We start from the raw sequence: 21,997 nt of genomic DNA on the forward strand, positions 1-21,997 counted from the left end.
CCATGTATCTGATGTTTGATTTCTGTCAGACAGCATGATCAAATGAGTAGGATTTATTGCGAACAAATTGTGTCTAATGGACTTGCATGGTTGTGTGTTGGTCTTACAGCCATTTGTTGAAGATTTTTTTATAGGTTATATCCAGCCGCTTAAAAAGACAAAATGAACACAGATTCACACAATGAATCCATCATCTTGAAAGCTTTTTCATTCGTCATTCACTCTATATATCCATTTTACAGCTTTTATGAGAATACAAATGTCGACATCTTTTATCAGATTCTGAAAAGACTTGGCAATCCAGAAGTGGATTCATCAACTCAAACATTTTTGTTATACTGTTTCGCAGGTATCTCAACCTATCTATAGGCGGTCCATATCAGAGAGACAAAAAAAGATCAGCTTTATCTGTATTCTATATTCTAATGACTAAATGACCAACTAACTGCTCTGCACAGCATGGTCATCTTTTAAACTGCATGAAGTTATGCGCATGCAATTATCCATAGCGTATGAGTGAATGAAATATAAGTTGAGCCCTTCAACTTTCAATCACCACGAGGTGGCGGTACAGTCACGTGAAAGCCAACAGCACTAAACAAGAACGGTGAGTTTTTGTCTCCGTTTTCATGTCAGAGTTGATTATTGAATGTGACTTCTGCTTTCTTTCTTTGCTCCTAAGTAGCCTTATTATCAAATAACAACAATATAGACAAGCTTTTTATGATAATTAAGACCCAAATTACACTTAAACTACCCTCTGCGTGTGAACCAACTCAAAGAAGGATTAGGCTACTTTCTTTTAAATCATTTTAAATTTGGTCTTTTCGTATTCAAAATATGTGAGTATAATGTAAATAAAAAAACTACACCATATCCTTGACAGTATTTCTGGGGGACCAATAATAATGATTTTGAAACTTGAATGTCTGAAATGATTTGTGATTCAAACCCAACCTTTATGAAGGGTTGGGACTGGGAGTAATCGGGTTATTCGAAATCGCCCACAAACTGCGCTGTTTAAATGTCTTTCATAACTAATCAGGTCATTTTCAGTTAGATATTAAAATAATGATGATAATAATAGCCTGATGATAATAATAATACTAATACTAATAATAGTATTATTATTATAATCCTCTTGTAGCAGTTAAAATGAAAAAAGAAAGAACGAATGACAAGAGAAGTGCTTTAAAAGAAAATACTTTGTGTACAAAAAAAAACTTTTATTGCTAAAACACTTCCAAATGATCCTTTAAAAATGAATCTCTTTTATGACCTGCTGCAGGAAATCAGCAACAATTCCAACAACTCCAACACAAAATTGAGTGCGTGATCAGAGATTAACTCAGGTACGTGTACGTATTTTCCCGTAAAAAAAATGCTATTGCTTATGTATACGTGTAAAGTCAGCATGTAATGAGAGTGTGTGGCCATTACTAAACGGTTAAAAAAAAGAGGTCAAAGTTCACTGACAGTGACTGGAAGGGAATCATGTAATAGCCATTTTCACCAGAGATTGGGTCAAAATAACTCCACTCGAGGGATAGGCTACATTTAGCATCAACCTTCTCGACAGTTAAGTGTCTTCGGTGTTTTTGTCACATGACACATGGCTTTACATCCTGATAGACACTTTGGTGATGGTGATGGAGCTGATGATAGTAAGATCCGCCGGTGCTGGGGTGGAGAGAGGAGATTCCATTTAGGTTCAAAACGAAGTCCTTCCTGTCACACACAGGAGCTGAGTATCGAGACAGTCCCGCTGAAAACACAGAGCACACATGAGGTCAAATCATTGCTAGAACCAGGATCGATCGGGATTATTTTTATTCCAACTGCTGGATATCAACAATGATGTGCGTTTTTTTGAATATGTGATATAGGTGCAAATTCGTTGGCACTACTTCTTAATAAGGCGCCCTGTAATGTTTTAGGTTGTGTCTAATGGCTTTATTAATGATTACAAACAATTTGGCTTAGAGCAATGTTTGGGTTGCCAGGTAGCAAAATGATCCTTTGTATTAGGCAATAATGCAAATGTTGGTAATCCATTAACAGACGATTTTAGATTCAGTATTACTAATTAACCAGTCTAGTCTGCAGGTATAAATGTTAGTAAAATATGAATACATGGTTTGTTTGTTTTTGTTTACAATAATCCTTCAAGTCTGCAGTTGTAAATGCTAATAAATCGTGGTAACGCTTTATGATTAAAAATGCATTTTGGTGCAGATGCTGTGCTGCCGTTTTTTTTGGTTTTTTTTAGAGGGCAGCAATCCCCATTAAGTAAAAAGATAAAAACATAAAGCATGTAACGTGGCGAAAGAGGTTTAACACCAGCAAAATGGATTTTTCACAACATGACAACCCAAAGTATGTTCTTAGTGGGCTTTAATGGATCTATTACACGATAGCAAATCTTTAAAAAAAAAAAATCATGAATACAGCCATCAGTTACAAGCTGTAAAACATTAAGGATGCTTTATTAGGAAGTTGTTCCAGTGTGTGTTGTTATGTGTATTAAACGACAGTAAACAACATGAGCAAAATAAAATAATTGAAACAAAATAAGACATCAACAGCCTGTACTGTAAATATCCTGGTTATTATTGTGCTGTGGCTCATGTTAAATGCCTTAATGAAGCTGCACTGAAATGAATAAAAGGCATTACTTTTTCGTTGCTGGGAATATGTTTGTGACAGCGTGTTTAATGTCGTTTTGGTTACTTTGTAACAATGGCCTTTACCATAATATCGTCCTTTTTATTGTGTTATTGTGCCTATTTTTTCTTTCATATATTAGAGGCCTCTAAAGAACGCTTGATTGAAAATGCAACCAAATTCTAAGAAATTTAAATTAAACAATAGGCTATATGAGGCACATATACTCGTGCACACTCCTCACACAATGGTATGATGCATGATAAAAACTGAAACTGCGCGACATTACAATCTGATCAATTACTCCACATTATAGTTTGAGACTGTCAGGGATACTTTTGTGTGTTTTACTTGTTTCAATTAAGTTTGGAACATGTGGACAGTTGATTCATATTTCAGTCAATAACGGATTCGCACTTGCATTGTCTTGCTCATCCAATACACCTTCATTAAATAGCCTAAACAAATGTATTGTGAAAACCTGAGCTCTATAGATTTGTTCATATAGTTATACTGTTTAATGTAGGCCGGCCTATGTGATGCCTGAAAGCCTAAACTTTGATTCGTACGACTCTTCATGGTGCACGTGCAGGCATCATAATATAATAGGGTATATAGCTTATGCATATATGCACATACGGTGAGGCTCTACCTGAAATCTCAGAGGAATCTCGTGCATTATGGTGCAGATAGCCTTGATCCAGAGAGTAGGATGACATCCCTGTGTGCAGAGCAGAAGAGGTGGGACTGCTTGATGCCAGCGACTGCTGTTTGATGTATGAAGATACACCAGGTGAACTCCAGTGTGAGGCTGCATTTGCATAAGGAGACTGACAGTCCAAAGTGCCTACCATCGATTGGGAGGACTGCAGAGGGCTGCTGCTGCTGTCCGGGAAATAGTCCGAATTAGAGGCCACCTGACATGCGGCCATGTACGATGACCCGGAGCCTGATGACAAATGTGGGACGTGATGTCCTCCTCCGAGTCCCTCGAAACCACCTGGCACTGTATTACCCATCAGATCTATGTTGTAACTGTTATGGCATGCTAATGAGCCTGACGGTGATTGGAAATCAAAGTTTTGCGGCAGCATGGACGCCCCGTACCCGATTCCATTCATCATCCTGTACATTGGTTTCAAAGCTTGGCATTTCCTACGGAACCCGCGAGGTCTGCGACGGAAGGAGCCCTCCTCGAACATAAACTCACTACTCGGGTCGATGGTCCAGTAGTGACCCTTGCCAGGTCTACCGAGACCCTTAGGCAGCTTTATAAAACACTCGTTCAGAGACAGGTTGTGTCTGACAGAGTTTTTCCATCCCTGGTATGATCCCCTGAAGAAAGGGAAGCGGGCCTGCAGGAACTGATAGATTTCACTCAAAGTAAGCCTTTTGCTCGGTGAACTTTGAATAGCCATCACAATGAGTGCGATATATGAGTAGGGAGGTTTTTCAGGGCGTCTCAAGGCAGAGTTTCCCTTTTTCCACTTGGGTGATGCATTGTGCGCGCTCTCCATCCCTGGCTGTGCGCTCAGCAGAGCTGCATTCAGAGCGTCAGAACTGGAGCGAAGATTAGATGGATCCAAATGTTGCTTGGAGCTTTCGGTCGTCATGGTTGCGCCTCTTTTTTGAACTCGTTCACCGTGGGGACCTTTATAACACGTGGGTAACTAACGTTTCCTATATTTCAAACGCGGTTAAAGGCTAATGCGATAATTAAAAGGTCAGTGTCCCTTTGCGATGCTCTGCGCGTTTATAACCGTGGAAATCAAGAAATACCAGCCGCTGTTCCTCCTTCCTCTCTCTGTCCATCGCTGGCAGTAATCCCACAAGAGAGGGGGAATAAAGCTCCTCGACTTTGCTTGCGCCTATCCAACCGGCCAAACACAACTCGACCACCTATCAATTCTTAAATCTCTCTCTGCCCCTCTACAATATCCCCCCAGATCCCTCCAAGAAATCGCCAGGAACTACTCCCTCCCCATCTGGCCAGGATCCAGACTAGAAGCCGGACACAGCGCAGTGGAGTAAGACAAATCTCCTCCCACGACTTACTTTCTAAAACACCTCTGAATACATTTGTTAGACTAATATTTGGCACGATAAACAAAACGACACAAGTTGGACAAATACTTCCATTTGTCATGAGTTCCTGCAAAGGGTGACAATGCTTTCTACTACTTTTATTTTGTAAAGGTGTATGACAGAAAGAGTCCTGCAGTGTTCATTTGTTTGGGATCTGTTGAGGGTTAGGACTCTGACACGAGAGGAAGCATGCTTTTTCCATCAGAGCGTGCCAACGTGCCACACAGAGCGCACAGTGTCAGTTTACCTCTTGGAGCCTGGATTCCATCCCTGGAGAAATGAACTGATTAGAATCTCTAAATAAAGTCTAAAAGAACGATTCAGATAATTAAATATTCCAGTATATTTTGTGCAAAATTTAAATATCTTGTTTTTGCATTGGTGGAGTTTTAGGTGTCATTAAAGAGCAAGTCAGCACCACTATTAAAAGGAAGTGAAATAATTTCCCACACCAGCAAAGTTCACAATCTACCCAGAATATCAGCAACATCAAACATGTAACCCCGCTGCGTCCAGGATGCACAGCTGGTTTAAAGGAAATTTACTTTCTAGCCTCAGAAGAATAGGCCTACTTGGAATATGTTTCTTCCTATCCTATTGTGGATTCGGGTTGAGTTCGCTCAGGATGCACCATTTGTACAAACCCTTTCCTGCGCATGTGTAGTGACTGAGGCGACAGCTATTTGCAGCGCGAGACAGAAAACATAAATATTGGATGCCCCTATCCGGCTGCAGCGAGCTTCATGAACACTGAAAAGTAAATATTTATAAGGCAATTTCTTTTTGCATCATAAATTATAGAAGAAACGTATACTAATAATAGACTGCACTCATCATTTATTTTTATCATTTTATTATATTATTATTATTGTTATTGTTATTGTTATTGTTATTGTTAGTAGTAGTATTAGTAGTATTGTTGTTATTATTACTATAAGCAGTGTAGCCTACACATGCCCTGTTATGGTGCAGTCATTTTTTTCTAGAAATTGGAAAGATACTACTAGGAAGAATCCTTATCACTTAAGAATAAATATATTATCTTTTACATAATATGTACAACAAAATAGGCTGCAAAGGCCAACCATAAGGCTTTTACATATAGGCTATAAGTAGAGCTGTATATAGAAGGCCCTTGGCAAACTTGCAACAAATCCCTAGCAGAGCAGATTGTGCAAGGTGGAGTCACATGAACACACGCCCCGATAACCATTATTGCCTTGGCACCTAACAGGTGTCTCGTACAGGTGTCAGTCCTAATTTGTCTTCACAAGAACCAATGATCACAATCTATTTCAATACAAAATATATTACAACAATAGCAAACGCAGACCATCATTATTTAGATTTATTTATTTATTATTTATTTTATTTCGTTGCGTAGTTTTGAAAGAAAGAGACAACAGTCAAAGTGCATATGTTAACACGGTATTTAAACAAACAACGTTAATGGTCAGTTCAGTAACATTTACAACAAACATTTGTCTATAAAACATCAAATCTGATAATGCTTTAAGAGGTACAAAAATAAGCGTAACACCTTGCCACCATAATGAATTCCCTCCTCTCTGTCCATCATCAGTGCACATTGATGGTTTTTAATCATCGAATGTATTTATTTCTGATATTGCAAGACTGTGTGTGAAAGCAGCCCACAGCCATATGCGTTTGACATGCGCAGCACAGGAGTCCATATAGCAGGCTGGCTTGACGTGTGAAATGAGGCAGGTGTAGTTGAATGAGGCATCGTTAGTCCACTGTAGCGCGACCAGATGAAGGCAGGCGCGAGTGCTAAATGTTCTTTGTTTGAGTCCCTCTTGAACGGCTTGCTGAGGATGCTGTCTATCGCAAATGAACTAGTAAACTTGACACATGAATCTGTCTTGGTGGCGGGTGCAGACTGCTGGATGCTCTGCGGCTCCTCGGACACCTCTGGCTCCCTGCTGAACTTTTTATTATCGATGCGCTTTCTTCTGCGCCGGAACACCCCATCAGCAAACGTGTATTCGCTGTGAGGATTGAGCATCCAGTAATTGTCCTTTCCCCAAGGTCTGGACGGGTCCCGGAGCACTTTAAGAAAGCAGTCATTCAGAGACAAGTTGTGCCTAACCGAGTTCCTCCAGCCGGTGTAGCTGCCTCTGAAGAACGGAAACCTTTTCATCAGATAGTCGTTTATTTCCGCCAAAGTCAGACGTCCAGAAGAGGAGTCCCGGATAGCCATGGCGATGAGAGCGATGTACGAGAAAGGGGGTTTGGGTCTCCGTGTGTACGGCTTGGACTTGTTGCTGGGGCATGGAGTAACAGGTGGAGGGCTGTGCGCCACGCAGTCCCCATCCGACCCCAGCTCCTCCTCAGCAGGAGGAGGAGAGCGCACTCTCCCCTCTGCATCAGTGGACATCTGGAAATGTTTCATGTCATAGTGGCTTCCACACAATACCTCCAACTTCATGCTGTTTGATGAATTTTCCTCTTTGTATAAAACCTTTCCAATATGCTTGCAGCGTAAACTCCGGACCTTGTGTGCGTCAAGACGCGGAGTGCTCTAAATTGAATCCAAAGAAGTTCTTCTTAGCTATCATACCTGCCAGTGCTGAAGCCAGTCTCACCTACCAATCCGTGTGAGCAGCTGTTTATAGTCGGCTCACCTCAGGACCAACCCAAGAGGGCGGAGTTAAATGATTTCAAAAGATTTGGAGCACAAAACATCTTCACATTGCGTGCATGATACTCTATAATAAAACTGTGATCATAATAAAAGTTTCCCCATGAGCCAATAATATAGTATTTAGCAATGTCGTGCAAATGTATTACGTTCTCACCTGTGAAATGTGAGCTGCCAGACACCTTGGGACTATTTCACCTGAGACAACCAGGTGGCGTATGTTTCCTTTGTATTTAAAGGTGTGGTGCAGTACCATTTGACAATTTCAGGCAGCACTGTAGCCAGAACTTCTTTCATATAGATTCTGTGCATCCTAATGACTGAAAACCATGTCCTGTACTATTTTTGGAGTGTAATATTTAAAGAACTCAGTGAGAACAGGGGCTCCATGTGTCTCACTCACTCACTCACTCTCACACACACACACACACACACACACACACACACACACACACACACACACACACAAAACTCTCTACTTGTGCACTTCAGATGATCATGCCAACTTTAGAGCTCACATAGAAACCATTGTTATTGTGTTTCTCTCTCTTAAAACAAATAGTGGGGTTGGTCCTTCCTGTCGCTCAGTGCCAAGATAGTGGATTCACCTAAGAAATGACTTATTGTGATACTTATTGTGTCTTTCTGAATGAACCTCCTTGAGGTTTTGGATGTTACAGGGGGTGTCATGTGATTCCAAAGGAACAGTGTCATTATGACAATAAGGCCAACAGCTGAGTAGACCGAATGAAGATACTTATCAAATATGCCTTTAATAGCTAATGTCAGTGTTTCATTATCATTTAGTGCCGCCCCACAGCCCGGATACATTCTCCTCCCACTCACTCCTTCAGGTTCATCTGGAAGTCACGTTGAACTCAACAACCCATCTTTGTATAATTGGTGGTTTTACTTCCTCCAAATTATCAGACCAAATCACTGGTTTCATTGGTTGTGCTGCAACACTGTCAACAAACAGACAAATGGACAAAAAAAATAATAACCTCATACATCACCTGGAAACCAATGTTGACATCACACCAGCCGTTGATTTGTTGTTACTGTGACAAGTGGCTTAACTTTTGTTTATGCAAACGGTACTTTTCAAGCTGTTTTTCTCCATTTACGTTACACATGTTTGTGCTGGTGTGAATGATTTTCAGGTACTAATCTGTTTTTGTTGTCTGTGACACCCAATCCAGGGTGAAGTCACTATTTTGAAAGGTGGCAATGTGAAAGATGGATTCCTGTAAGCTAACCACACAATGACAAGAGCTTAAATGCCATGTATTCATTCTGGTCACTGCATGTAGCAGCTTGTGAGGCCGTCATGGTCTGTGTGTGTTCTTGTATACATCAGGATCTACTTAATAACAGCTTTACAGGTGGAACCTGTAAGGAATATGTGCGCCTTATATACTGCCAAAGGTAAATTATGAAAAAAAAAAACCTCTTTCTAATAAGGCACCTTTTATAAAGGTGTTGTAAGCAATTGTTGGCTTCTTGACTATTGGCAATTTTATTAGTTTGATCGTTTATTTCGGGTTAAAGACAATGTGGACCAAAATCCTTTTATGAACATTTTAAAGGCACTTACAACTACAGACCCGGTGCTCAAAACTCTTTGTTAATGACTTATTAGCATTTATATCTACAGATTTCATGTCTCATTAAAAAGTGAGAAACTCATTCGTTAATTGATAATCAACATTTATAACTGCATTATTAGAATAGCTAATAATAACTTATCTATAGAGAATTAGTGAATCATTTATTGAACATTAATTAAGCCATTAGTTACAATTTATAAGCCCTTCATAAGACAGTGGTAGCAAAAACATGTTTTTGTTGTTCAATGCTATCATTTCCTTTTTTGTCATGTGTATCTTTCTACAACAAACAACAGTGAAATGTCTTGTTTAACTGACTTTACTTGCTACTACAAACATAGTATAGAAACTCCAAGTACTGCATACAAGTATATTTATTGAAGCTCATATGCTTGGCAAGCATATTAATCTTAGACAATATATTGTTTTTTTACAGATGTGTGTTTAGATATGTCCCGCACAGTTATATATTCCTCAGTTAATGACTCACTGCCATAAAGTGTTTTTACTAGAGGCTCTTATTGTCTCACCCTTTTTTGACTCTCTTTCAAGATCACTGTTGTGAGATGTACAAGCCTGTAGATCATGTTGCCTTTCTGTAGACACCAGATCAGATAAGACCTTTCAGTTTTCTTATTTACTCAGTTTTAAAGCACACACCTAAAATGGAAACCTTCATAGTTCAGTATGAATAATGAATAATGACACCAATCTCTGAGCAGCTCTCCATATTTCTTGTCACATTGAAATAGATTTAGACCTTCCAGATACAATCGCTGCAGCTCTGACTCTGGCCTTGAGGTTTCACTTGTTGACAGGTTGGAATGAGGAACACTGTGAAGCACATAGTCAGACAGTGACTAACACCCTGAGTGTTGCTGTTACAGTGCAGTGATTCGTTGGCACTGTGCTCAGTTCATAAACATTCAAGAATCACAAACTGATGCCAATATAATACATTGCACGCCCAGATTCATGAATTCCATACACTACAGTTATGCCTGTAGTTGCATGAGGACTCTCACTTACAGCTCAGTGTATGTTCCATATAACATATTGGAGCCCTGCAGTTGCTGACTGTGACGGCCTAGAGCCTGTTACCTTGTGCCTGTGTACTGTTGTTTTTCTTGTGCGCTTGCAGGTCTGTGGCTGAGGCTCTAACAACAGGACTGGGAGCACCTGGCCAGTCAATTCAATTCAGTTTTCAATTTTATTTATTTATAGTATCAAATCATAACAACAGTTATCTCAGGACACTTCACAGATAGAGTAGGCCTAGACCACACTCTATAATTTACAAAGACCCAACAATTCCAGTAATTCCCCCAAGAGCAAGCATTTAGTGTGACAGTGGTGAGGAAAACTCCTTTTAGGAAGAAACCTCGGGTGGTGAGAAAAACTTCCTTAAAGGGAGAAACCTCGGACAGACCCAGGCTCTTGGTAGGCAGTTTCTGACGGTGCCGGTTGGGGGTGTGATGAACAATGGCAATAATAGTCACAATAAAGATAATGGAAAAATGACCAGAAATAATAGTTGCAGTAGTTCCTGGCATAGCAGGGCACTGCAGGGCGTTACAGGACGTAGGAGAGCACAGCAGAGTATAGCAGGGTGTAGCAGGGCGTAGCTGGACGTAGCAGGACGTAGCAGGACGTAGCAGGACGTAGCAGGACGTAGCAGGGCACTGCAGAGCGTAGTGTGGTGTAACAGGGCATAGCAGGGCGCGGAGCAGGACCACCGGGACAGCTGCAACCATGATGTAGGTGCCACCCTAGTCCAAGGAAACATGCTGGTCAAAAGAAACACATAAGGACTCCGGGGAATAAGCTCCCCAGAGCTGAGTTAGTAACAAGCATTTTTGGGACAAGGATGCACACAGATGGAAAGAGAGAGAAGAGAGAAACTCAGTGTGTCAAAGGATGTCCCCCGGCAGTCTAAAACTATAACAGCATAACTAAGAGAGACAGGTTTAGGAGAGGCGCTTGGTCGGGCTAGAACTCTCCGCTGCCGGATCGGGCTGTACTGGCCTGCCTCCCTCTATTTTTATGTTATGGTAGATTAATCTGACGACTATGAAGAGAAGTAGTCCTCCCAGAGACCTGTGTGCAGCATTCCCTTCACCCAGTACCAGCATGAGTTCATCTTTGTTTAGTTACTTCCTTTGTTGTTGTTTGTCTGATCCTGACTAGCACAACTCATTGTCTTTCTGTTGGCACTTTTATTTAATACATGACAGTTTGTTAATACTTAGTCTGCTGTGCATCTCCCTCTTTTGCTGTGGCCTGTGAGCCGGTCGTGACACTGCCCATCGGCTTCTTCTACAATTTTAAGCAAACCCATGATTTCTAATATGTTCCCTCTGTCTGTAGTTGTTTGTGAAGGAAAATAGTTTCCAGTCATTTGTTGGAGGGCACAAGGAAGAAATATATATTCTTAGTTGACTGCAGGTGTAAAGAACACAGCTGTGGCTAAACACTGCACAGGAAGGAAACAACAAATGCTGTTTGATGGGACTGTAGAATTCATGTTGAGTTGCACTGAATTATGGATCCTTATGTTGAATTTCGGAAATGCTATTGTAGGTTTAAGTGACATTTGCTGAAATTATTTTGCACCGCACGTATAGGAATAAGGAATTAGATGACGAAGACAAAGCCTTCAAAACACTTGAAATATGTTACTCCCATTAGGAGTAAATGAAATTAAAACAAAGCTATTCTTTATAAGCTGGTTCATGTGTTTTCTTTACATTTAGCAAACAGTGTACATTTACAGTATGTCAAATCAGATAAAAACTATTATGTACTTTTTTCCATATGTACTGTAATATAAGATTTGCACATAATATCATTCTGTTTTATTTTTAATCCATTTAGAAGTAATATTAAATAATAGATAATTGTCTTACATAGAAAAATCTGAAACCCCGCTTAGCATTTCAGTAATGTAAACTGTTAGAGCAGATTCCACAAAATGTCTAAAAATAGCCCTGTGAAGATGTTAACCTGACTTTAGTTTGCATAACTCCCACTCAAGGCGTGTGTGTGTGTGTGTGTGTGTGTGTGTGTGTGTGTGTGTGTGTGTGTGTGTGTGTGTGTGTGTGTGTGTGTGTGTTTGTGTGTGTCCCTCTCTATGCAAACACAAAGCTTTTGCATGTGAGACAGCAGATCATTTGAGATGTTCAGATGTTTTGCAGTTTTGCAAAGGATTATGTTGCTGAGAGCGTTAAGATCACTGGATGCCTTCAGCGTCGGGGATGTATTCACATGTTCAAAATAGAAACAGAATTTCATGTTGTTTCAAGGCATTCCTTTATGCTATTTATGGCAGCCATGTGTTTATTATTGCTGAACAATACATCCCACCTCAAAATATTTCATCAGCCACTAATTATAGTATTTTGACCGCTCTGTTTTGAAACCATGTCACCAGCGTCTCAGTACTTAACTGGAGCATTATGGTTTTGCACAAACATGTGCGTGTTCTTAGTCATCATCTGTCTGTTTCTTCATGTATATTTGGCTCTACATGTTTCTTCATGTACACCTGGTCCCACCCTCTAAATGCACACCTGTACGTATCTATGGAATATTCTGTCATAATTCTGTTCATGTGGCTTTTGTTTAGCACGTTTAATCCTTTTCTTTGTCCTTTAATAAGGCTTACATATAGGTAAAAAAGGTGTACAGATGACAGTTAACACAGTTCAAGTTCTCTCGTGTCTCTTGATAGGAGACGTAGCAATAAAACAAGGAATAAAAGCAGGCTCTCTTGCCTCTTGCCAGTTTGGGAAGTTTCTTTTTTTTCTAGTTTCACTTCTGAGGTAAAGCAAATGAGCTGCCAAACAATAGGGAGGAAAAAAATGTATTGAAGAAGCAATAAACCTTTCAATCAAGATAGGTTACAGGTTATGAATTCTTTTCCTGTTCTTAGCATGTGGGGATCACTACAGACACTAGAATTATACTGTCAAAGACTCAATAAGAAATATGTTTCTCTGGTACAACTTTCATAATTTTTGGTCTATAACTGTAGATGTGCAATCAACTGTATTTGGATAAAATGGAATTTTCCCTTGTTTCACTTTCTAATTTCTAATTTCTCAAATAATATGGGTATGTATTTTTTTATTTTCACATTTCTTTACTTTTGACCTTGTCATAGTTAATTAACTGTTGTTTTTTGCATATTCTGCTGTACATCCAGTACATTTTTGCATTTTTCAATGATACAGTTTTACATGTGGTCTAGTATTGCATTCCATTATGTTAACCCAGCTTCTCCATTCTTAAATACACTGCTTTGTCTGCAGCCTCATTTATATCAGCTGTATTTTAAGTGAACATCATCAATCAAAAGCAGGGACAAACTGATATTGATAGTAAAAGTCAAAAGCAGACAAACTAAACAGGTATACTAGTAAAAAAAAAGTATGAGTAGGGGAGAATCCTGAGGATGAAAAGGTTTGAAAACGTTCCTATTTCGTTTATATAATTGCATCAGAGGCCACTCTTACAGGAACACTGGGACAAGGTTTGAGAGGACAGGTATCTGTTAGGTCTCGGAGACTGGGTTAGTCTACTTCATGCAAGCCATCTGTGTGAATACACTTAACTCCTCTAGCATGTTTAGACAAAACGGAGGAATGGGGGTAAACACTGCCAGAGACACACCGAGGGTGGGGTTGTGATGTGGTTTACCTCACAAATGGGGAAACAGTTTCCACACTGAATGGGGGTACAACGTCATAACAGTGTGAGTGATGACAGTGAAAGCTTTAAGAAAAGGGGTCGATCCTTTCTCTATTTATTCTCTCCGAGGTTCTGGGTACTGAGGTCCGTGTTGAGGCCTAGTATGTAAGCAGACAGAGTCTCATAAGCTGTTACTGACAAGCAACAGGGCTACAAAACTGTTAACATCATCACACTATAGTAGAGAAAGGCCAGATTATAGGTGGCTCAACTTTTCAGTTTTTAGCACTCTGCTTACACTGTAAACCCAGATTTAGTTGTAATTAAACTTTTTAGTGGTCACTACTTATTCTTTCATGTTTTGTTAAAAAACATAATCATTACTAAATCACATTAGTTGTTTGTAAGAATCAGATCTGATGGGGTCTGGGCAGTGAGGTAGCATATGGTCACTCAGATCCATGCAGAGCACGTTGGGGAATTATAGTCTATGAATTGTTATCCTTTCTGTTTTACTGAAACTAATGTATTGAATACATTGTTCCTAATACTATACTGTTATAAAAGAAAAATCATATTTAAAACAATGACTTCTTTTATAGCTTTGATAAGTAGGGCTAAATGTTTCATATTTATTCTCTTTAAACAAAAGTAACTTATGTTAACTAATGATTTTTAGTAATGACTACTAATGTAAACTTGATTTGTCTACTGCATCAACTTACCAATCTGTGATGATACAACTTGACCTGTTAAGTTTCATCTTGTGTAAAAACTTAAATGGTTTAAGGCAACGGGTTTCCACGCAAATTTCTAGTAAAGTCAACTAATTTGGGATAATGGTGTAGAACATAGAATCAAAACTGTTCTGAGTCAGACTGGTTCACTATTTTTACTTGAATGCATTCATTCTGTTTTGAAAAATATACACCCTGATCCTATGCACCAAACTCCCAACTTCTATTTTTAAACAAATCATTTTGTAGTTGCAGTGCTACATTTTGCAACCTTATGAAATAAAAACAAAATGTTTTGTAAATGTTATCCACAGCTTAATTCAGCAGCTGATGTCACAGTTAGAGAGAAACATACAATTAAATCTGTGTGATGTTTTGATTACAGTGCATGTTTAATCATTTCAAATCCAGCCTGCTGTATTTGGAGTGAGGATATGCTGTTTTTTCTACAAGGTTTCCGTGAACATATCTATGTTTTCGAGATACACTTTTTAGTCATGGAATCTAATGATTTTTTTTTCTCTTAAAAACACTTAATTTACCAGGCAACAGGGCTCCTGTTATTTCTGTAAATCAACAGAAGGAGGAGCAACTGAAGGGTAACTTTATATTAGACAAATTAACAATACTGCATGATATCTGCATCGAAAGTAAGTAAATCAAATTTGAATTATATTACTGCTAATCAAATATTTGAGAAGTATATAGCCTATACATATTAACACTCCTTTAATCAACTGCAAGATTCTTTAATGTCATCATATCAAATGTTTGTTAAATGACAGCCTTATTCACTGTATCGTACCCATTAATAGTGTGCAGAAATGAGTAAACCGAGAATATATACATACTGTACATCATTTATTAGTTAGTCGATGGTTAGCCATTATGTTTCATTTTAAAGGTCTGCTGTCAAATATAATTGTGTGTACTTCTGTAGAAGGGGCACCAGGTTCATCATCATCTGCAATAACCTCAGTCTGTCTTCAGTCTTGATACATTTTTGTTGCCATGTCTTTCCGTGCCCTAAGCTTCAGAACATGGCACCACATATCTAAAATAGAAAGCTGTAAACAAGCCAAGGTTCTCTCTTTTCTTCTTGTGTACGTAACTTATGTTGCCATGGCAATGGGTAAATTCCATCAAGTTCCATCACATGAAATTAAGAGGTTCAAAAAGGAAGCTAAAGCCATATGCGACTGCAGCGATCAAAGCACAACGGAAAGACAAGTTTAAGTTTGTAGTTAAATTATCAAGGTAACAGGACTACACTGAGTCAGCACCTTCTGTAAACTGAAAGGGGATATTAAACATTATGAAAATGTTTATCCAAATTAAACTGCATTTCTTTGACATTAGTTTGCTCCACGCCCTGTGTTATTAAAGACATCAATGGATCTGTTTGGTCTCCCTTGTTTGCATGCTGATGCTGCCATGTCAGCAGTTCCTGGGAAACAGGATGAAGTTGTTAACAACATTTTCCCCTTATTTCCCTTTTTGATCAGGGCGACTTGCACAAAACTGGTTATGTTTAAACTGACACCTGGGCTACCTAGAGGAACACATGTAGGCTAAAGCATAATGATTGGAAACTTTTTATATAATCATGTAAATTTGTCCTCAATTAGTTTAGATCATTTTACAATGTGTGGCCACACTAGGATCACAAATGTTAAAACATTTTGACATTTTGATTTCTTGCATGTCACACTTATTTTGTTTTTTGGGATTTAAAAAAAACAAACAAAGCATGCTTTCTAGAGGAGTTCCACATGGTTCTTTGGTAAACTACAATGAAGAGAAAAAAATATGATATAATAATATATTTAAAATCCATTATCTCTGCAAAATAATGTTTTAAATGAGAACCTTATGCTGCTTGTGAGTGTGATTCTGTTCCCTTGTTACAAACAAGTCTGCATGCTAGCATGATTACTGACCAGAAATCTACAGCCTTTATCTGCAAGGACAACAGTTGCGTGAGGCCATGCTCTGCTGCCCTGTGCCTAAACATTTAAGGCTGCTTTGTAAATCAACATGTAGGATCTTGACGGTAGTTCTGATATCATTAACATTTTAATCATACCGTATTTGAGGTCTTTCAAGTTTTACACACAGACTACGTTAGCAGTCTCAGTTCAACATCATCTTAAGCTTAAAATGACACAGGACTTGGATTTTGATATTTTAAAATCAGGTTACAGAACAGAATTGTCAGAATTATTACATGCCCTGCAACATCATATAGCTGCTATTCGTTTAAGGTGACAAACCAAAAGGTTCTGACACTTTGTGTGTATTAACCAGACAAAATGTCTATTACAGCAACCTGATAAAAACATACTGTAATCTAAAAGCTTTTGCAGGGCTTAGCCTGCCCCAACTACGCTCAACTTGTTTTGCCTGCTTTTAGGCCTCCAGGCCTCATTCGTGCAAAAGAAGAAAAAAAGTGTGATGGGATCCCCTTCAGGTGAAGTATGCTTAGATGATATCACCGTTACTACGTCTACAGGACCTGTTTGGGTTATTTTCAAATGAGTGAAAAGACAGCGTAGACAACAAAGGGCCCTGCGTGCAAATGCAGGGAGGAACTCCTTCTAGGTGAGTGCCTGTGAAATGTTGGCTTTGCACGAAACCAACACAGGTTTACCAGCACACACCTTATTTACACCTACGCAGTTTGGAGTCAATCAGAGGGCAAATGCCACCTTGTCAAGAAGATTTAATGTAGTGTGGATCCAGGGTTATAATAATCTTCATATTCTCGTTTATTTTTAAGGTTTATGGTTGCCACATTATTTATTTGTTGCTTTTGTTACCAGGGTTGTCTTTCCATATTTGATTGGCTCGTCTCTATAAAACACCACAAGGCAAGGTAGACGTTAAAACAAATTTACTATCATGCATTAAGCTACAGAACAGTAAATTCACTGTTTGTGCTTGTTTACAACAAGGTCTGTGTCTGTGATCACAGCATAATTTTGTAATCCATGTTCCACAATGACAAAACTATATTTTGGATGTAAATGAATAAGGCTTTTTAGATCTTTTGTGCTTAAAGCAAAATAAAAGCTATGTCTGTTTCTCGTGTGGACTCTGCCAGATTCCATAAACAGATCTCCCAGGTGGTCTGAGTGTGTGTGTGTGTGTGTGTGTGTGTGTGTGTGTGTGTGTGTGTGTGTGTGTGTGTGTGTGTGTGTGTGTTTGTGTGTGTGTGTGTGTATGTGTGTGTGCGTGTGTGTTTAAGAGGGAAGAAAGAGAGAAAAACAGGGCTCGCATGGAGGAAAGCCAAGCTCTTATGGATGCCGACCTGCTCAGCAGAGCCAAATGCAATCTGACAGCTGAGTTTAATGATATTTACAGTATATCCAAGCCACACGCTTCCAGACCTGTTCTGGATCTGTTCGCTTAGCTGGACCTCAGCTCAGCTCAATGTCTCAAGCTTGGTGCGTTTACTCGTAAATGGGAAGTGTTTTCAGCACGTTTGATGAGTGTGTGTACGAAGTGGTGTTTTGGCACTATGGCTGTATGAAATGAGGAAAATATGCATTATGCAATAACGTTGTTGAATATCGCAATAACGATATTACTTGCAATAATTAAACAGATATTAAAGTGTACTCAGTTCTGCAGTTCTGTTGCTTTCAGTATTCTTCTAAAACACAACACATTGCTTGTTGAATTAAAACAAAATAATTTCAAACGTTCTTTTATTGAACAAATTGAACATTGAATTAAATATAAAAGGCAGCCCTAAAAAAAGAATCACATTACATTTTAATGTGAGGTTTTCTACTGATAATTTTCTTCACAATTATCTATTATCTCACTATCACAAAAAAACTGTTTTGTGTCTATTTATGTATCTATGTGTCTATGCCGCAGCATTTCGTGATGTGTATATTTCGCCAGTTGATATTGTGATGACAATAAAAAAACAATATATTGTGCAGCCCTATTGGGTGTGCATTGCCATCAGTATGTGTATCCACTCCTTGTACTGTCTCTATAAGAGTGTGATTGCACAAAAGCAGACAGCAGTAATGGATCTTTTATGACAGTTTGGATACACCCAAACTCTCTCTTGTTGAATAAAAAATGAACAACTTAGTGTAGGTTCTACTTAGGAGGTAGTATTTCTCTGAAATTCCAAATCTGACAACATGAAAAAGTGATTGTCAGTGGAAAATACTGCACATAAACTGCACTTCATGCGTTTACATTAGTATATAAGCCAACTCGAAGTGAAACCATGTTTATAGCCTATACCTTGTTTAGTCATAACCTCAGGGATATTCACCATAATGTGATCATTCAAACAATTCCTTCTTTTATTACTAATGTAATTATATGAATTATGCTGAGGGATTTTTCTTTGTTAATTGGAAATTTAACTGTGCCATCTCAACTTGGCAATTCCGTTGAGATTTGAGTTGTGTACCAAGAATCATTGGTGGACTTTCCAAAGATGACTTACATCAGTCACAAACTGACAGATGGTGTGCAATAGCACCATTACCTCATGGTCTTACAGCATTTTATGATCTTGATCTTGTAAGCACAAGTTTAAATGCACACTGAGTTAGTAGAACTATAGCAATCATAGCTTAATTCCTTGAATATAAAACAAAACATATCGTGTGTAGGTGTTTTTAAGCAATGTTGTTTTGATGAAAGTGTATTTAAGGGTTTAACAACATGTACTTTTATTTTGATAAATTCACCCTGATTTCATAAGTGAGAGTTACAATCAGCTGTCATGTCAGAAACACATGTGGTTTATTCTTTAACACCTCAATCTGTCACTATACTTTTCAGACATTTAGAAAAATCTCCACATTCCATTTGACATCATGTGCCACCTGAATTTCATTGGTGGTCTGCATGATTCTTTTATGGTACAAGAGATATTGTTTTACTGCACAAAACAGGAATAAGTTGTAATTTTGTTAAGTAGACAATGATTGACAGCACCCTTATTGTCTCAGTAGCAACGATTTGTCTTACATTAACAACCAGCTGTGATTCCATGTAAGGACTCAAAGAAAGAAAGATTCCCTTTAACAGCAGCCCTGAGTTGTTTGCATAAGCTGAAGTTCACACAGCAAATAGTTGCAGGAGAGTTATCATTCCCATATTAGTATGACAGATAAGTACAAAGAGAAAGGGAAAGGGAAAGAGACAAGTTATCATGTTTAAGTTCATTACAGTTTCCCTTATGTGCCAGAGGAGCAGTCTTTCAAGCATTGTTTAGACTTGAGGATCTATTACAGCAGCTCGTCTATTACAGTAGCAGTTAGTCAGTGAAAGAACCGTCCCACACATACTGTATTTATCTTCCTTATAATCTTTTCAAATTCATGTTTGGCTGTCAGATGGCAGGTGTTAACATAGATGTCATTTAAAAGAATGTCACTAGTTCAGGTGTCTCACCCATTTTTAGCACTTTAGACTTGTGTCAGTCATGTAACTCATATCAAGCAGCATTCAGAACTTTAAAAACAAATTGGATAAACATTCATTACAACAACAATTCTAATCAACTGAGGAACACCCCATACAACTAATGAGTTTTTTTTAATGATTAAACTGTAAGAAACACATGCCTCTGCTTACCAAGAAATGTTTGTTTGCTTCTTTCACTCTCTAGCAAAGCTAGTACTGTATGTGTCTTGGTGTGTGGTATGTCTACAATGAGGAAAATGTAAACTGTGCTTGAAATATGATCTCTTCTGTTGTAATCTTCCCGGTTCAGAGATCTGAGAGAGATTAGGCCTGCATGCACACAGTGTTTGAAGTCATCAGCAGGGATTGCTGTCTTTTTAAAGCTGGTTTTACCATATCGTTATAACTGCTAAATAATAATTACCTAAATTGTATGCATCCAAAGGCTGAGATTATGACTTTCAAAGAATTTGGGCATGACGTTGAAAAAGCTTGCAAGGACAATCAACCCATGCCACTAAAGGTGCGTGAAAGACTCTGCTCCATCCCATTTAATGAATCATTCCGCATCTATCTGATTAATAATATCAGATAGAGAAGCATGAATCAAGATGTCTATATAAACATTCCTGATTATGACTAGTGAACATGCATGATTAAAAATGAGCCAAGTCCATGCATGATTCATGTAGGTAAGGCTCAAACCAGATGAGAGAGGAATTTGAATTGCACCCATGAGCTGGAATCCGATCAGTGTAAATAGAAATGTCATGTCTCTTCTGACCTTGTCAGATCTCCTCTGTGCTGCGGTGTATAAATGTTTCTCAACAAATGCCCCATATTAAGAGTGTTTACTTCACATAATATTCTTAAGGCCTTCATTCACACCTTAGAGAGAGTTTATTGTTTATTGCCAAGAAACACCTGTCAAATCCAGCCCTTTAAAGGCCTAGCTACACAGCACTTAGTTAGATGGTGACATTTTGCAGCAAATCAGTTTATTTCAATGGAATCAACACAATCAGGGGATTCACTTGCACGGCAAAGGCAATCTGTACGAATCTTTCCGCCAAGTTCAACTTCTGTAAACTTTAACATGCAATTTTACAGCCATATGTGCTAATAGCAAACTGTCTTGATTGTACTGAACTTTGAGGGATTGGAGAGCCAAAGTCCAAAACAGAGAAAGCTATCATTTCTTATGCAGCATCTATTTTTATTAAAAACTTCTCTGCCGGAGTATAAAGTGCTCAACAAAAGAGGAATGGTTTCCAGACAGTTACGAGGGCAGGAGTTGCCTGGATTGTCTTAAAGTTGCATACATATGATGACCAAAAACATTGTTAAACATACACATTGACTTCATGACAGACTAAACTCTTCTTCTGCATATATAGTCTAGGGAAAGTACATCTGTTTTACAGACTGTGTGCTATAAAAAGCTGAAAACACTACTGATTGTTCAATTGTATTTTACAGACTAAACTTATTTTCAGTGTGTAATCTTCAGTGAGAATCTCACAGCCCACTGCTATGACTCACCAGCTGTTGTTGCTGAACAGGGAAGTTCAAGTTTCTGAGACACTCTGGAAGAGACTGGGTACACCTTTCTTAGGAAACTGGCAGTGGGACAACTTGGTTAAAGGATGTTTTCTTAACTACACCCAGTGTTTGTCAGGTCTGAGGAGGGAAGGTGGGTTATGATAAGGTCAAAGGAGGTGAATTGTAATTTCTATTTCAGTCTCTTTGAAAGACGGGGACATCCATCCTTTGGGGCTCTGCGGTCTGTCTCTTACTTTTTACCCAGACCGTGACATGAGAGAGGAAGAGCAAACAAGCCAGAGGGGGAAGAAAAGGAAATCCCACTTTTGTGATGCATAATTCTATTGCGATATCTTTGTATCTTGCAAATATTTATATAAATACTCACGTACATATTTAAAAGTTTTGTCATCTGATTTTACCTGTCCTTACAATTAAAGTTCTGTATGTTTCGTCTGTAAACCTGTAACTGTTAACTTCAATGAACAGCAACAAATGTTGCTGACATCTTTAAATCTAAAGATGTCTCTCAAAATGATGCAGTGCTTGGTACCTAGTGATGA

At 38.7% G+C, this 21,997-nt stretch overlaps 2 protein-coding genes across 2 annotated transcripts; both read right to left on the reverse strand.

The window, feature by feature from the left end:
• Positions 1–1,205: 1,205 nt before the first annotated feature.
• Positions 1,206–4,594, reverse strand: LOC116046025 (forkhead box protein F2-like). The gene is made up of 2 exons (XM_031294140.2): positions 3,317–4,594; positions 1,206–1,765 (listed from the first exon to the last, which is right to left on the reverse strand). Exons 1-2 carry the CDS (start codon positions 4,275–4,277, stop codon positions 1,602–1,604), a joined length of 1,125 nt encoding a protein of 374 aa, XP_031150000.1. The 5' UTR covers positions 4,278–4,594; the 3' UTR covers positions 1,206–1,601.
• A 1,492-nt stretch (positions 4,595–6,086) lies between these two features.
• foxq1a (forkhead box Q1a) lies at positions 6,087–7,370 on the reverse strand. The gene has a single exon (XM_031294141.2). It carries the CDS (start codon positions 7,196–7,198, stop codon positions 6,365–6,367), a length of 834 nt encoding a protein of 277 aa, XP_031150001.1. The 5' UTR covers positions 7,199–7,370; the 3' UTR covers positions 6,087–6,364.
• Positions 7,371–21,997: the final 14,627 nt, after the last annotated feature.

The sequence above is a fragment of the Sander lucioperca genome, chromosome 9 (genome assembly GCF_008315115.2).
Source record: "Sander lucioperca isolate FBNREF2018 chromosome 9, SLUC_FBN_1.2, whole genome shotgun sequence".
Taxonomy (NCBI): Eukaryota; Metazoa; Chordata; class Actinopteri; order Perciformes; family Percidae; genus Sander; species Sander lucioperca.

What these genes read in the sequence shown, in the direction of transcription:
- LOC116046025 (XM_031294140.2), bottom strand. Translation starts at nt 4,277, where the DNA reads ATGACGACCGAAAGCTCCAAGCAACATTTGGATCCATCTAATCTTCGC. An exon ending in AGATTCCTCTGAGATTTCAG is followed by an intron (nt 1,766 to 3,316) that starts GTAGAGCCTCAC and finishes CTGTGTTTTCAG; the next exon opens with CGGGACTGTCTCGATACTCA.
- foxq1a (XM_031294141.2), bottom strand. Translation starts at nt 7,198, where the DNA reads ATGAAGTTGGAGGTATTGTGTGGAAGCCACTATGACATGAAACATTTC.